The sequence below is a fragment of the Sphaerodactylus townsendi genome, linkage group LG15 (assembly GCF_021028975.2).
Source record: "Sphaerodactylus townsendi isolate TG3544 linkage group LG15, MPM_Stown_v2.3, whole genome shotgun sequence".
Taxonomy (NCBI): domain Eukaryota; kingdom Metazoa; phylum Chordata; class Lepidosauria; order Squamata; family Sphaerodactylidae; genus Sphaerodactylus; species Sphaerodactylus townsendi.
In genome coordinates, this window is record NC_059439.1 from 17529612 (window position 1) to 17543919 (window position 14308).

The 14308-nt window shown below is 46.9% G+C and overlaps 1 protein-coding gene across 1 annotated transcript in view; it reads right to left on the reverse strand.

Annotated features, from left to right (window-relative positions):
- Positions 1-14308, reverse strand: part of MPP3 (MAGUK p55 scaffold protein 3) — a 97424-nt gene that overhangs the window by 39039 nt on the left and 44077 nt on the right. The window contains exons 11-12 of the mRNA XM_048516449.1: positions 10627-10691; positions 4267-4287 (exon numbers count right to left, since the gene is read on the reverse strand). Of these exons, the coding sequence (XP_048372406.1) occupies positions 4267-4287; positions 10627-10691 (86 nt within the window). The remainder of the gene's footprint in view (positions 1-4266; positions 4288-10626; positions 10692-14308) is intronic.

Consider the following 14308-nt stretch of genomic DNA (forward strand, 5'->3'; position numbering starts at 1 on the left):
CTCAGGTGGAGGAGTGGGAATCAAACCAGGTTCTCCAGATTAGAATCCACCTGCTCTTAACCACTATGCCACGCTGGCTCTCTTCTTTCTCCTCTCAAATCAAACGTGCATCTATAAGACCTGAGCCCATCTACATTAATACGGAAAGCGTGGTGTTTACAGTTCCAACGCAAGCTGTTTTCTTTTTCCTTTCCAACTGGACATCAAACATCCTTTGTTCCTTAATGACCACCACGCGGTGAGAGAAAACAAACTGACTCACAAGCTTGTAACGTCAGAATTAAGATTTAACTGCCAAGCAAATGAAAATATTAATCGCACCATTATTATTATTTATAAAGCATCGCAAAGACCAGGCACCGTCTAATCCCTGAGTTGAAAAGCGAAAGCCTTGCTTGGAGCCTTCAGAATCGTTAAAAGGCTGCTCTTGCGGAAAGCAAGGCTCCAAGAAGTCAGGAGGGAAAATTAACGGCATCGCCAATCGCAAATCATCAGGAAAATACCTGCTGGGTTTACAAAAGAGCTCCCAGGAAGCTGTACAATGGCTTTATAAAAAACAGCAGGCGTTTAATCCGTGTGATTACAACACCAAAAAAAAATTACACAGGTTTTTTTTTAAAGGCAAATGAATAACTAAGGAAAATTAAACACAATTGACATTAGCCGCCTCGAAGGCACAAGAGAAAAATTTCAATTTCCCCCCTTCCTCGCTGGATGCTAAAAAGGGCTGCTCCGGCAACAAGCTCCATTCAGCCCCGCGATTTCTTGGGAGTTTGTATAAAATGAACCCAGAGCGGTGCTGGAGTGGGAAACCGGGGAAATTAGAATTACAAGCCAATCAGCCAACCCATTTAACACACCAATGCCATTAATCCCAAGATCCAGGCTGAATCAAGCCCCCACAGGTGTGACTTGTGAGTCATTGGCAGGGCCATGCTGAAGCAAGAGTTATGCCCTTCCAGGTTCGCTGAAGTCGGCAGTCTTGGTAGGAAACATCTCTGTTTAGGCCTGCATTATTAAGCCTTTTATGCATGTAGCGCTTACTGCGCGGTTAAGAAGCTGTCGCTTTGCAATCTTTTCTCTCGAAATGAGGGTTTTTGTGCGCACCATCCTTTGCCCCCCCCCCCTACATCTTTTTTATTTAGGCAGGTTACCCTCCTGCAAAGTGACCCCATCTGAGCCAATCTGCCTTTTTACCCACCTGTCATTTTGGAAGGTTACCTGATGCCTTTATTTGTTTGTCACCACCACCACCACCACCACCACCACCACCACCACCACCACCACCACCACCACCACCACCACCACCAACAACAACAACAACAACAACAACAACAACAACAACAACAACAACAACAACAATAATAATAATAATAATAATAATAATAATAATAATAATAATAATAATAATAATAATAATAATAATAATGTGGGACCACCACAAGGTGGAAGTGGGAGCGGAGCTGTGGCAAAAAAGAACAACAGTAATCCCACTGGTAGTGAGTTGCTCCTGGGAGGGAATCCCAAGAAATCTTGAAAAACATCTGGAGAAACCTAAACTTAGACAGGGCAATGTCGGATCCACATGCTGCAGAAAGCTTGACACTAGAAGGAACTGCACATATTCTACGCAAATACCTCTAATATCCTAGGTCCTTGGGAAGGACTCGATATTCAGAGATGAATTCCAGACACTTGTGCTGTGCTGTAATGTGTATAATAATAATAATAATAATAATACAACTTCCTAGGCCTCTGGGTTAGGCTCGAATTGTAATGAACAACCAGCTGAAGATCTGGCGGCTGTGAAATCTACAGTAGTAGTAGTAGTAGTAGTAGTAGTAGTAGTAGTAGTAGTAGTAGTAGTAGTAGTAGTAGTAGTAGTAGTAGTTTGGATTTATACCTCACCTTTCTCTCCTGTAAGGAGACTCAAGGTGGCTTACAAACTCCTTCCCTTCCTCTCCCAATAGACACCTTGTGAGGTAGGTGGGGCTGAGAGAGTTCTGAGAGAACTGTGACTAGCCCAGGGTCACCCAGCAGGCTTCATATGTAGGAGCAGGGAAACAAACTCAGTTCAGCAGATAAGCCTCCGCCACTCAGGTGGAGGAGAGGGGAATCAAACTCGGTTCTCCAGATTAGAATCCACCTGGTCTGAACCACTACACCACGCTGCAGCTGTCTTTGGTCTAGAGTTAGTTCGCAGATCTAAGCGGCCAATAAAAAGACATAAGGAAGCAGTCTGCCATGGGACTCAACCTGTTTCCCTTCACACTGATCGGGAAGGGAGAGAGAAAAGAAGGGAATGGCAGCAGGGGGCAGCGCAGGCAAGAGACAAGGAAGGCCTGCCTGCAAGAGTTTTCTTAATGAATCACGAGTCTTGCCAATTATGCCGGTTCCTAGACTGAAAGGAAACAAAACTGGAGGAACTGCCCCAGACATTCTGATCATCCTGAAATGGTGGGTGGGAGAAACCATTGTGATGTGGGCAGGGGGAGGCAGAAAAAACAGAGCGGGAAACTCCGAGGGAATCATTATGCTTTCAGATCTCCTTCGCTTTCCCTGCGAATGGGGGGAGGGGAGTTCAGTTTACAGAGCATTCAGAAAATCCGAGGATGTTCAGATTTGAATGTGAGCTCTGTTCCCAAGATGCAGAAATGTATGCATAAAGGAGATTAGTCTGGCATTCACATGCTCACTGCACGAGCATGTATCTTTTTTGCCGAGATGTTGCATCTGTTGCTTCCCCTTCCCCAAGTCACTGTTTCAGCACCTGAAAGGCTTTCCTTGATTTCTTCCCACCGCCTGACTCCCCTCGTCCTCTTGCCCATCTAATTGCAGAACGTGAGTTCAATGCATCAGATTTCAGTCCCGTGTGCCACCTACTCTCCCTTCACACTTCAGAAGTAATTAAGAACAGGAGTAGTAAAATCTGCAAAGGAGAGAATTTAAGGTCACTCAGACACCTGCTTTTTCTTTTACCAAGACTGAAGGATTCCATCCCAGCGAACATGGTGTGATTTGCTTCTAAAGAAGCATATGCAATAGGAAAGGGCTGAAGAAAAAGGAGTGAAACAGTTTTTGTTTCTTCCCAATTAAAAAAAAAATACCCAAGTACTCTAGTCCTTATGATTGTTCAGACAATGTGAAACCATCTCTATCCCTTCCATCTATACTAGGAGTCCCCAATGTTGCTCCCACAGGTACCACGGTGTCCACTGACACCTTTGCTGGCATCCACCAAGTGTTTTTAGAAAGTGAGTAGAACCAGGCGGGGCTTTTGCCCAGCAAGGCTTCCGATTTGGCTGAACAGATTTTGAAAACCACTGCTTTGATAACAGCTGCCACCACAACACAAACAGCTTCGCTGTGTGACTGAAGGTAAGCTATGGCAGCCATTTTGTGGCGGGCTCCGTTTTGTGGAAGCCATTTTGTGGAAGCCATTATGTGGCTGTACCTACCACACTGTGTCAGAATGGCAGAGGGCCTGCAGACTCAAAAAGGTTGGAGGGCCCTTCCAGGCTGAAACAATACCCAGTTTAGAAGAAGAAGCAGTGGCATTTGGATTTATACCCTCCTTTCTCTCCTGTAAAGGAGACAGAAAGGGGCTCACAAATTACTTTTCCTTCCTCTCCCCCCAACAGGCACCTAGTGAGGTAGGTGGGGTTGAGAGAGTTCTGAGAGAACTGTGACTAGCCCAAGGTCACTTAGCAAGAATGTAGGAGTTGTGAAACAACTGTGGTTCATCAGATAAGCCTCTGCCACTCAGGTGGAGGAGGAGTGGGGAATCAAACCCAATTCTCCAGATTAAAGTCCACCTGCTCTTAACCGCTGCACCACGCTGGTTACTTGAAAAACCTGACATTTATGATTTATTTAGTACATTTTTATTCCACCTTTCCTCCAGGAACAATCCGCGGTCTCTCCTTTCCTCCAGTTTTCCCTCACAACCAACCTGTGAGTATCTTAGGCTGAAAGAGTACGATGGGCCCAAAGTTCACCTTGGTAGTGCAGGGATTCGAACCTCAGTCTCCCAGATCCTAGTCTACGCAGCTGGAAGTAAAACGTATTACAGAAAACCGCACAAATCGTTACCTGTGTTTCAGCATTCATTTTGATGACCACATCGGAGCTTATAGGTAAAAACACAGACATGCACACGATACATCATGGCTCCAGTTACAGGAGATCGTTTTAATTATCAGGAAATTATGCAGGAAAGGGGAAAAAAGCATTAATTGCTCACTTTAAAAGAGATGAAAAGCCTACCTTTCTCGGAAGACTGATCATCTGCGGTTAGCATAAAAAGATAAGAGGCAATAACAGATTTTTAAAAGATTAAGGAAACAGTTCAATGGACTGGAGGGGGGGGGGCTGCTAATGGAAATCTGCTCCGATTGTGGTTTCCCAGAGCACACCCTGGGGACAATTGCAAAGGGCGTCACCAGTTATCTGCTGTTCTTTCCTAAGAAATGGGACAAAGGAGACCCCATGACCACATTTTTGCATTGATGGATCACCAGCGTAGGACATCTCTGGACAACACTCGTCATGCGCACTGAGATCCGTGCAGCCTCGTTCCCAACTTTTAATCTTCCGCTGTGGGAAGAGAGTAGATGTTGTTTTTACCTCGCATCTCGGGGCCAGGTATCCTGACCCTTCTACAATGCTAGTGACACCCCACGCTAGTTAGTACCCCTGTACTCACATTTACACAAAGGTTAATTTGTAAAGCACAAGCAACTCCGGCAGCAAAGGTAACAGCAGCAAAAGCGAAAGAGGTGCTTGTCAGTTTGAAGAGGAACAGATTTTTTTGACGTGGAGATGTTTGCAGGGAACATGGTACACTACCCTAGACGTTGACCTCCATGGGATAATGCTGTCACGCAACCTCAACAAAGGCTTTGGGAATGTCAACAGTGCTTCCCAGCATTTGACCCTGCTGTGGCATTCACTCTCACCACACCACTCCCCGTAACTGAAGAAGAAGAAGAAGAAGAAGAAGAAGAAGAAGAAGAAGAAGAAGAAGAAGAAGAAGAAGAAGAAGAAGAAGAAGAAGAAGAAGAAGAAGAAGAGGAGGAGGAGGAGGAGGAGGAGGAGGAGGAGGAGGAGGAGGAGGTTTGGATTATACCCCACATTTCTCTCCTTGTAAGGAGACTCAAGGTGGCTTACAAGTTCCTTTTCCTTCCTCTCCCCACAACAGACACCTTGTGAGGTAGGTGGGGCTGAGAGAGTTCCAAAGAACTGTGACTAGCCCAAGGTCACCCAGCAGGAATGTAGGAGTGGGGAAACACATCTGGTCCACCAGATTAGAGTTCGCCACTGAGGTGGAGGAGTGTGGAATCAAACCCGGTTCTCCAGATTAGAATCCACCTGCTCTTAACCACTGCACTACGCTTGCTTAGTTAAATTGCACAAAAGCACACACGAGGGCAACAATGAGGGCAAGTATAGATGGGTTTCAGATTGGGCCAGTCACCAGTGAGATGCCTAAAATTAATGGTCTGGGAACCTTCCTGGAAGTCCTTCCTGGGTTAACCCCCACCCCGTGAGCCTGGCAGCCAATTCCCTTGAAGAGTTCCTATGTTACACAAAGCTTCTCTGCTGCGGGACGGATGACCCAACAGCTCTGACCGGCCACCTTTTCTTGTTGGGATTGCATTTAAAAAAGGACAGCATCAGTCCACGCCATCTCTGCCTCTTCAGTCGCCTCAATGCACTTGGTGATTTGCATCGTGCTGGCAGAACGATCCATCTGTTTTCGCTATCTTGGCAGACTACCCCCGCAGGGTCATTTCAACAGGGGAGAAAGGGTTAAACCCCTGCCTCAAAGCACATCAATCCAAATCCAATTTCCCATCCTCGTGCAGGTTCTATTAATAGATGGTTTTAAAGATGGGCGCCCCAATCCCAGATCTCCAGTGTTTCCTTTAGTTGCGCCCTTAGACGACACACAGATGTCGGGGCATACGGCGTCCCAAAAACATTATCCACACTTCAGTTATGGAGAAACTGGTAATGTCTTCAGTCATGTACGTGGCCAGCTATGCATATGCAGTTTGGAACTTACTGTTTACGTACAGTTTCTAAAGGGGCAATTTTAAAGGGACCCAAGACCCATTATATTTTGCACCTGAACAAAGGCACAAAACTATAAAGCACAACTGCTGTCATCAAATAAAAAGGCCATTGAGGCTATAGCCTGGTCTTTTGTGGGGGGAGAAGAAGAGTTTGGATTTATACCCCTTTTTTTCTCCTATAAGGAGATTCAAAGGGACTTACAAGCTCCTTTCCCTCCTCCCCCTCACAACAAACACCCTATGAGGTAGGTCAGACTTAGAGAGCTCCAAAGAACTGTGACCAGCCCAAGGTCATTCAGCTGGCATGTGTTGGAGTGCACAAGCTAATCTGTTTCACCAGATAAGCCTCCATAGCTCAAGTGGCAGGCGGAGATCAGAGCTGACTTCGCCAGTTGAAAGCGATGCACCTATAACCACTACAATGCGCTGGAGGGAGGGGTGTTGCTGAAGTTTCTAGAAGGAACAGCCAGCACATAGAGGCCTGCATCCTGAGATGAGAATAAGCCATATTCTATAAAGACATCCCAGTGACTTGGCGTTCTTAAAGTATCAGCAGAATTATTGCCAACAGGGGTCTTGCAGAACCTCAAAGACAAACAGATTTTACAGTGGTCCAAGCTTTCATAGATGAGAATCTCAGAGGAACCGTGTAGGCCATCTAGTCCAGCCCCCTACTCAATGGTAAAAGGTCTGGAATCCATGTCCTACGAGGAGAGACTTAGGGAGCTGGGGATGTTTAGTTTGGTGAAGAGACGGTTAAAAGGTGACATGATAGCCATGTTTAGATATTTGAAGGGATGTCATGGTGGTGAGGGAGCAAGCTTGTTTTCTGCGGCTCCACAGACTAGGACCAGAAGTGATGGGTTCAAGGTGAAGGAAAAGAGATTCCACCTAAACATCAGGAAAAACTTCCTGACAGTCAGGGCTGTTCGACAGTGGAATGCACTCCTTCTGAGTGTGGTGTAGTCTTCTTCTTGTCATGATATATATAAAAAGAAAGGTTCACAAAAGGGTCATCTTCAAGTTAGCAGAAGTGTACCCAACTCAAAGGCCGGAGACAGTCAGTCTAGGGTGAAGTAGCAGTTAACCTTTAACATGATTGGTGAGTTCATCTGTGACTCTAGACCAATGAGAGGCTGTTGGCGGGGTGGGGAAAAGTATCCTTGTTGGATGTATAAGAACCATTGCATTGTATATGCCAAGTTGAGACTGAGTCTGACTCTGAGTTCAGTGTGTGTGTGTGTTCACTGTGTTCTTGCTGAAGAGTTCTGTATAGTCTTATAGTCTTGTATAACATAGACTTGTGTAATCTTGCAACTACAAAGGTAGATCAACTTCTATGAAAGAGCATGCATGGAGAGTATTCTTTTCCAAAAGTGCTAGGAGGCTGCAGTGAGTGCAAGAAGACTGTAGACCTTCTCATCTTACCAGAGTACCGGTAGCTCCACTTTAAACTCTGCTGATACTTCTTTGGAGGTTGTCAAAGAGAGGCTCAATGTCTATCTGTCAAAAGTGCCTTGACTGTGTGTTCCTGCCCTGCAGGGGGTTGGGCTCGATAGCCCTTGGGGCTCTCTTCCAACTCTATGGTTCTATGATTCAGTGCAGGATCAGCTGAAAGCACCCCTTGCGAGTGTTCGTCCAGTCTGTGACTGGGAGCTCCCCATCTCCCTAGGCAGCTGATTGCATTGCTGAACTGCTCTTGTTGTGAATGTTTTTTCCCTAAGGTCAGTAGTAGCTTTTCATGGTGTTAGCCATTGTTGCAGTCCATCTCTGCTGTCAACAGGAACGGTTCCCTGAGCTCCTCAATGTGACAGCCCTTCAAATATTTAAAGAGAGCAATCGTGTCTTCTTCTCCCATTTTAAGGTTCCCAGAAGTCCCTCTGCCTTTCCCACCGTGACTTTGAGAGGGAGGCAGTGAGGACTCCTAGATCCATAGGAAGGCATCTGCCGCAATAAGCCCTCAAGGGGCCTCAAAACTCCTGCAGTTTTCCTTAGAGGCAGGTGCTATCATGACCTCCCATGGAGCCAGAGAAGCCACCGCACTTCAGAGGATCGCACCACCTGATTCCTCCTCCTTTCCATATCTTCTAGCCTAAGCCCAGATACTTCACTTTTCATGGCCTGCTGCAGATGTTCATAAATAGGCCACTCCCCCAATCTCATTGGGAAATATATATTTTACAACATGAACCCCACTTCCTGCGTTTGTGCCACAGATCTGACTTACAAGCCCCTTCCCTCTCTAGATCAGTGAGTGGCAGGCAACACAGCCAGTATATGGACTACCCGTTCCATCAGCTAGCACTTAGCCAATTGTCCATGCTGACAGGGGAGCTGATAAAGTAGTCACCTGCATCTGGAGATATAGTCTCCTACAACTCTAGAATACCAACAACAGAGGTAGCTGGGGAAAATGGAGGCAGGGCAGACTCCAAGTTTTCGCCCCCAGGTTTCGCCCCATCCCATGCACCCTGCATGCCCACTTACCTGTAGCTGCAGGGTCTGTAGGAGTGAGGATAGTGAGGCTTTCGCTTACAGTGGCAGGGTGGGGGGGGGGGGAGGGAGGGGGGGTGGTGAGTATTCCAATCCCACGCGGCCCCATCAGCTCCATCTGAGTATGGGTCCCCCACCCATCCCTGATAGTTACGCCACTGCCCAAGGGCTGCGCTAAGGTTCAACAGTGGTGGTAAACAACCACCCTGCATGTTCAGGGGTACCCTGTTGATTTCAAAAGTTACAGTTATGCACACTTAGTATTAATACTTACATCTTGTTGTATGTGAGTGTGTTGAGGTGGTGCACAGAGAATACAGCAGTCATGTGGTTCTCTTGACTGATGGTAACTGCCAATGTGGCCCGAGGTGAGCTATAGGGCGAGTACTAGTGTTCTAGTCTAAATTTGCTCTTGTGTCATTCCAAGGCCCCTTCCGCACATGCAGAATAATGCACTTTCAATCCACTTTCAATGTACTGTGGAGCTGTGCAGAACAGCAAAATCCACCTGCAAACAATTGTGAAAGTGGATTGAAAGTGCATTATTCTGCGTGTGCGGAAGGGGCCTAAGTCTGCACAGGATTGTGCTGACACTGCGTCTAAAGCCCCCTCACCCATAATACACACATGTGCAACTTTGGCCCTTACAGAGGGTAGAATAATCCATAGTGGTGAATGTGGAGGGAAGGCTGAATTTGCAACAAAACCTGTCTGAATGTGCTGGTTTTGGAGCACGGTGCTGAGTTACACAAAGGTTATTGACAAGGTGAAAAGAATACACATGAAGTTGCCTTATACTGAACCAGGCCACTGGCCTATCAAAGTCAGCATTGCTGACTCAGACTGGCAGCAGTTCGATAGGGTCTCTGGCAGAGGTCCATCAGCTGCTACCTCATCCTTTAAACTGGACCTGCCGGGGATTTGAACCTTGGACCTTTCGCATGACAAGCAGCCGCTCTACCACTGAGCTACAGCTCCTCCCCAATCAGCTACAAGGATAACCAAAGGGGTTAGATAGCAAAACGTCAGACAGCCAGTTGGAAATGGCTCAGCCTAGAGAACAGGCTGCTAAAGGACTTGGTATGAGAATGGTTTTCAAGTATTTGGAGTCCAAAAAAAAAGAGAAAAGAAATGAAGGAACTACAACTCACGCTATGGAGCTTAAACAATCTGGTTCAGATAGTATACTAAAATAGTTTTTGAAATCTAAGGGCCTCTTAGCCTAGGAAGGATGTGGAATCTTATTTGAATACAAGGATAGGCTGAAATGATATGAGTTGCCTAGCTGGTTCTTTATGAGAAGGCTGGCATGAGCAATCAACATTCTCTGTTTATAGCAGTGATGGCAAACCTATGGCACGGGTGCCAGAGGTGGCACTCAGACCCCTTTCTGTGGGCACACGTGCACAGAGTTCATCATGTGGGGGTGGGATGGAAAATCACCCCCCCCACACACACACACACACACATCTAGGCTAGCCTGGGCATGATCCCTTACCTGGGAGTAAGCTCGTTTGCTGGCAATGGGGCTTGCTTCTGAGTAAACCCTCCTAGGGTCGTGATTCACCCACTGGAAAAGTTGCACAGTTGCTTCACTAAACTTACTCCTGAGTAACGTGCACCTTGGAGCCAACCGTTTTTTCTAAACCAAAACCTCAGTATTCAGGTTAAATTGGCGTATTGGCACTTTGTAATAAATAAGTGGGTTTTGGGTTGCAATTTGGGCACTCGGTCTTGAAAAGGTTCGCCATCACTGGTTTATAGCATTGCTTTCAAAATCTCCCCCCCTTCATGACTTCATCTCCTGGCCACCCTCCCTTTCACTCCAGTGGGGCTCACGCCAACCCACAAGCAATACATGACTGTTGGCCAGCAGCACGACTCAAATTGCACGATTCGGCGCTGCTGCACGCTCCCTGTGGCCTTGAGCTTCGGTCCTTCGAACGATCGCCGTGAAAACCCCATAAAGGAAACCATTTAAAATTCAAATGGGTCAAAAATGCCAGTGCCTTGGAAGGGGGGGGGGGTGATAAAGAGAAAGACGTGAGTGACTTACAGAGCGGTTTTGTTGCGCTTCTGGTGTTGTGTAGCATGCCGATGGTCCTCCTGTACATCAGACGCCTAAATAGAGAAATAGTTATCATGCAGAGACAGTGGGAAGAACAAAGCATCAGACAACAGCGCAGACAGAAACGGGGGGTAAGAGTCGGTGCTTCCAGCTAAATGAAGAGCAGAATGATGTATTTCTACAGTAACGGGTGCTGAGAGGCAAGTCCTCTGATCCAGAAAAGTATGGTCTGGAATGCGGAGTGTGAAAGAGTTGTTTGCATTGCTAGGTGATGACTGGGAGGTATTTTTGTGCCAAAACGCACACTTTTCTGTTCTTTGCATGTTCAAGAAATCTATCTCTTAAAAATATTGATAAGCTACCTTATTAAACAGTTCAGAATACGAACGGGCATTATGGGGAGGAAACTACTGTGGGTTGTGTTACTAGCTTTGTCAGTTGAGGATCCAACCAGCAGGGGTCAGTGTTGCTGACAATGTGCTTTACTATTCACGTTGAGTCACAAAATGAGACCATGCCATATTTTGGGGGGTGGGTGGGGTGCCCCAAACATCCTGAAGATACTTTGCCCTAAAGTCCTTAGTCTGAGTCCCCAGATGTTGCAGCATCCGTTCTGGATCACATCTGGTGATGATTGGTCAAGAAGCAAACGCAGAAAAAGCTGGTAAGTCATCGAGACAGGATGGGGGTGAGGTTAGTCGGGGAATAGGACTGCTAGGTCCACACACCCTGGACACCTGTAGGGGGTAGAGGGGGTAGGTGGCCAGATCCAGGTTGGGAAACTCCTAGAGATTTGGGGGGTGGAGTCTGGGAAGACAGGGATCTCAGTGGGATACAAGATCATAGGATTCACCTTCCACATCATCCATTTTCTCCAGGGAAACTGATGAGCTGTAATTCAAGGAGATCCCCAGGTCCCACCCAGAGGCTGGCATCCCCTATTGGAAACTACAGTTTTCCAAGCCACCTTGAACACATGAAGAGGCCTTTACTGACTCAGGCCATTGGTCTATCAAGATCATCTTAGTTGATAGTTGATAGTTCCATGGGAATGTCAACTCAGTGCATAGCAGCTGTGAAAAAGGCAAACTCTATGCTGGGGATAATTAGGAAAGGAGTTGATCATAAAACTGCAAGGATTGTCATGCCCTTATATAAAGCCGTGGTGCGACCGCACTTGGAGTCCTGCGTTCAGATCTGGTCGCCACATCTCCAAAAGGATATCGAAGAGATAGAAAAAGTGCAGAGAAGGGCCACGAGGATGATTGAGGGATTAGGGCATCTTCCTTATGAGGAGAGGCTGCAGCGTTTGGGACTCTTTAGTTTGGAGAGGAGATGTCTGAGGCGGGATATGATTGAAGTCTATAAAATTATGCATGGGGTAGAAAATGTTGACAGAGAGAATTTTTTCTCTCTTTCTCACAATACTAGAACCAGGGGGCATTCATTGAAAATGCTGGGGGGAAGAATTAGGACTAATAAAAGGAAACACTTCTTCAAGCAATGTGTGATTGGTGTTTGGAATATGCTGCCACGGGAGGTGGTGATGGCCACTAACCTGGATAGCTTTAAAAATGGGCTTGGACAGATTTATGGAGGAGAAGTCGATCTATGGCTACCAATCTTGATCCTCCTTGATCTCAAATTGCAAATGCCTTAGCAGACCAGGTGCTCAGGAGCAGCAGCAGCAGCAGAGGGCCATTGCTTTCACATCCTGCACGTGAGCTCCCAAAGGCACCTGGTGGGCCACTGCGAGTAGCAGAGTGCTGGACTAGATGGACTCTGGTCTGATCCAGCAGGCTAGTTCTTATGTTCTTATGTTCTTATCTGTGGTCACATCACCTACTGCCTGAGCTCCTTAACTGGAGATCCTCGGAATCGAACCTGCATGTAGCACAGATGCTTTAGCACGGAGCTAATGCCCTACTCCTAAAAGTAGGTCCATTTAGAGCACACTGCAGTGATCTAATCAGGACTTGATGAGGTGTAATCCTAAACACAGTCACACCCTTCCTAAATTAAGTCACACCCAAGGAGAGCCCTCCAACTTCAGTAGACGTAAACGCGTGCAACTCTGTTTAGGACAGCACTGTCAGCCATCATAGAATCATAGAGTTGGAAGAGACCCCAAGGGCCATCAAGTCCAACCCCCTGCCATGCAGGAACACACAATCACAGCACTCCTGACAGCTGGCCATTCAGTCTCTGTTTCAAAGCCTCTGGAGGAGGAGACTCCACCACCCTCCAAGGCAGTGTATTCCAGTATCAAATAGCCCTTACCATCAGGAAGAGGTGTACTGGTTAAGAGCAGGTGCACTCTAATCTGGAGAACCAGGTTTGATTCCCCGCTCTGCCACTTAAGCTGTGGAGGCTCATCTGGTGAACCAGATTCACTTGTGCACTCCAACACATGCCAGCTGGGTGACCTTGGGCTAGTCACAGTTCTTCGGTGCTCTCTCAGCCCGACCCACCTCACAGGGTGTTTCTTGTGAGGTGGGAAGGGAAAGGAGATTGTAAGTCCCTTTGAGTCTCCTTAAAGGAGAAAAAGGGGGGATGTAAATCCAAACTCCTCCTACTCCTATTCCTCCTCTCCTTCTCCTTCTTCCTAATGTTTAGGTGGAAGTCTCACTGCCAACCAGTTTTAGCATCCTGCGCATGTTGTACAATTAAAACGTCCCTTCTTCCAATAACAAAAAAGGGGAGATCTTTCCTTTGATGGTGACACAGCTACCACAATTCCAAACACTGGATTTTCTCTGTAAATTGCTGTACGAGACCTAAGTGCACTCAGTGTACATCATGTGCACATCAATGTATTTGTTCAAATCCAAGAGAAAGGAGGGGGCACTTCCTTGGGAAAGAAACTGCTCCTCCAGTTTCATGCGGAGAGGGAGGAGGCAGAGATTAATCCCCCCCTACTTAATAGAACAGCCACATGTACAAAATGGGAAAGATTAAGCCATCTACACAGCTGCAACATATTCTTTTCCTGCCTCTGGTTTCTATTAATATCCGGTTGCTCCCGTCCAGATTCTGGCCGCAAGAGTTGTCCGAAGATGAATATTCAAAGGAAAGGGTTGCGATTGAGGGCGGAAGGCCAGCAACCCGCACGATGCAGAGCATTCGTCTCCATTACCATCGATTTGTTCCCTCCTGAGCACAAAAAGAAATCAATTTTGAGGGGAAAAGAAAAATCCACAGCAGCAAAGTCTTTCGGAGACGGACGGTTCTGTTGTCTCGACTCTTCCGTGGTTGCTGAGGCTGGCCAGAAAAGCAGGTCCTGATGTTAAGGGTGTGAAATGTTGCTGTGCGTGGCCGTGGCTAGCGACCCGGATATTCCTGGGTGGTCTCCCATCTAAATGCTAACTGAGGTTGCCCCTGCTTAGTTTCCGAGATTTGGCAAGATTGGGTTAGTCTGGCTACCCAGGTCAGTAACAACTGCCTTTCTGGTGATGAAAGGAAGAGCTGTAGCAGAGTAGTTAAAATGTCAAACTGGGAACTGGAAAACTCAGGTTCAATTCCTCACTCGGCCACGGAAGCTCACTGTGATACAGGACCAGGAGGAGGAGGAGGAGGAGGAGGGGGAGGTTCGATTTATACCCCACCTTTCTCTCCTGTAAGGAGACTCAAGGGGGCTTCCAAACTCTTTTCCCTTCCTCTCCCCACAACA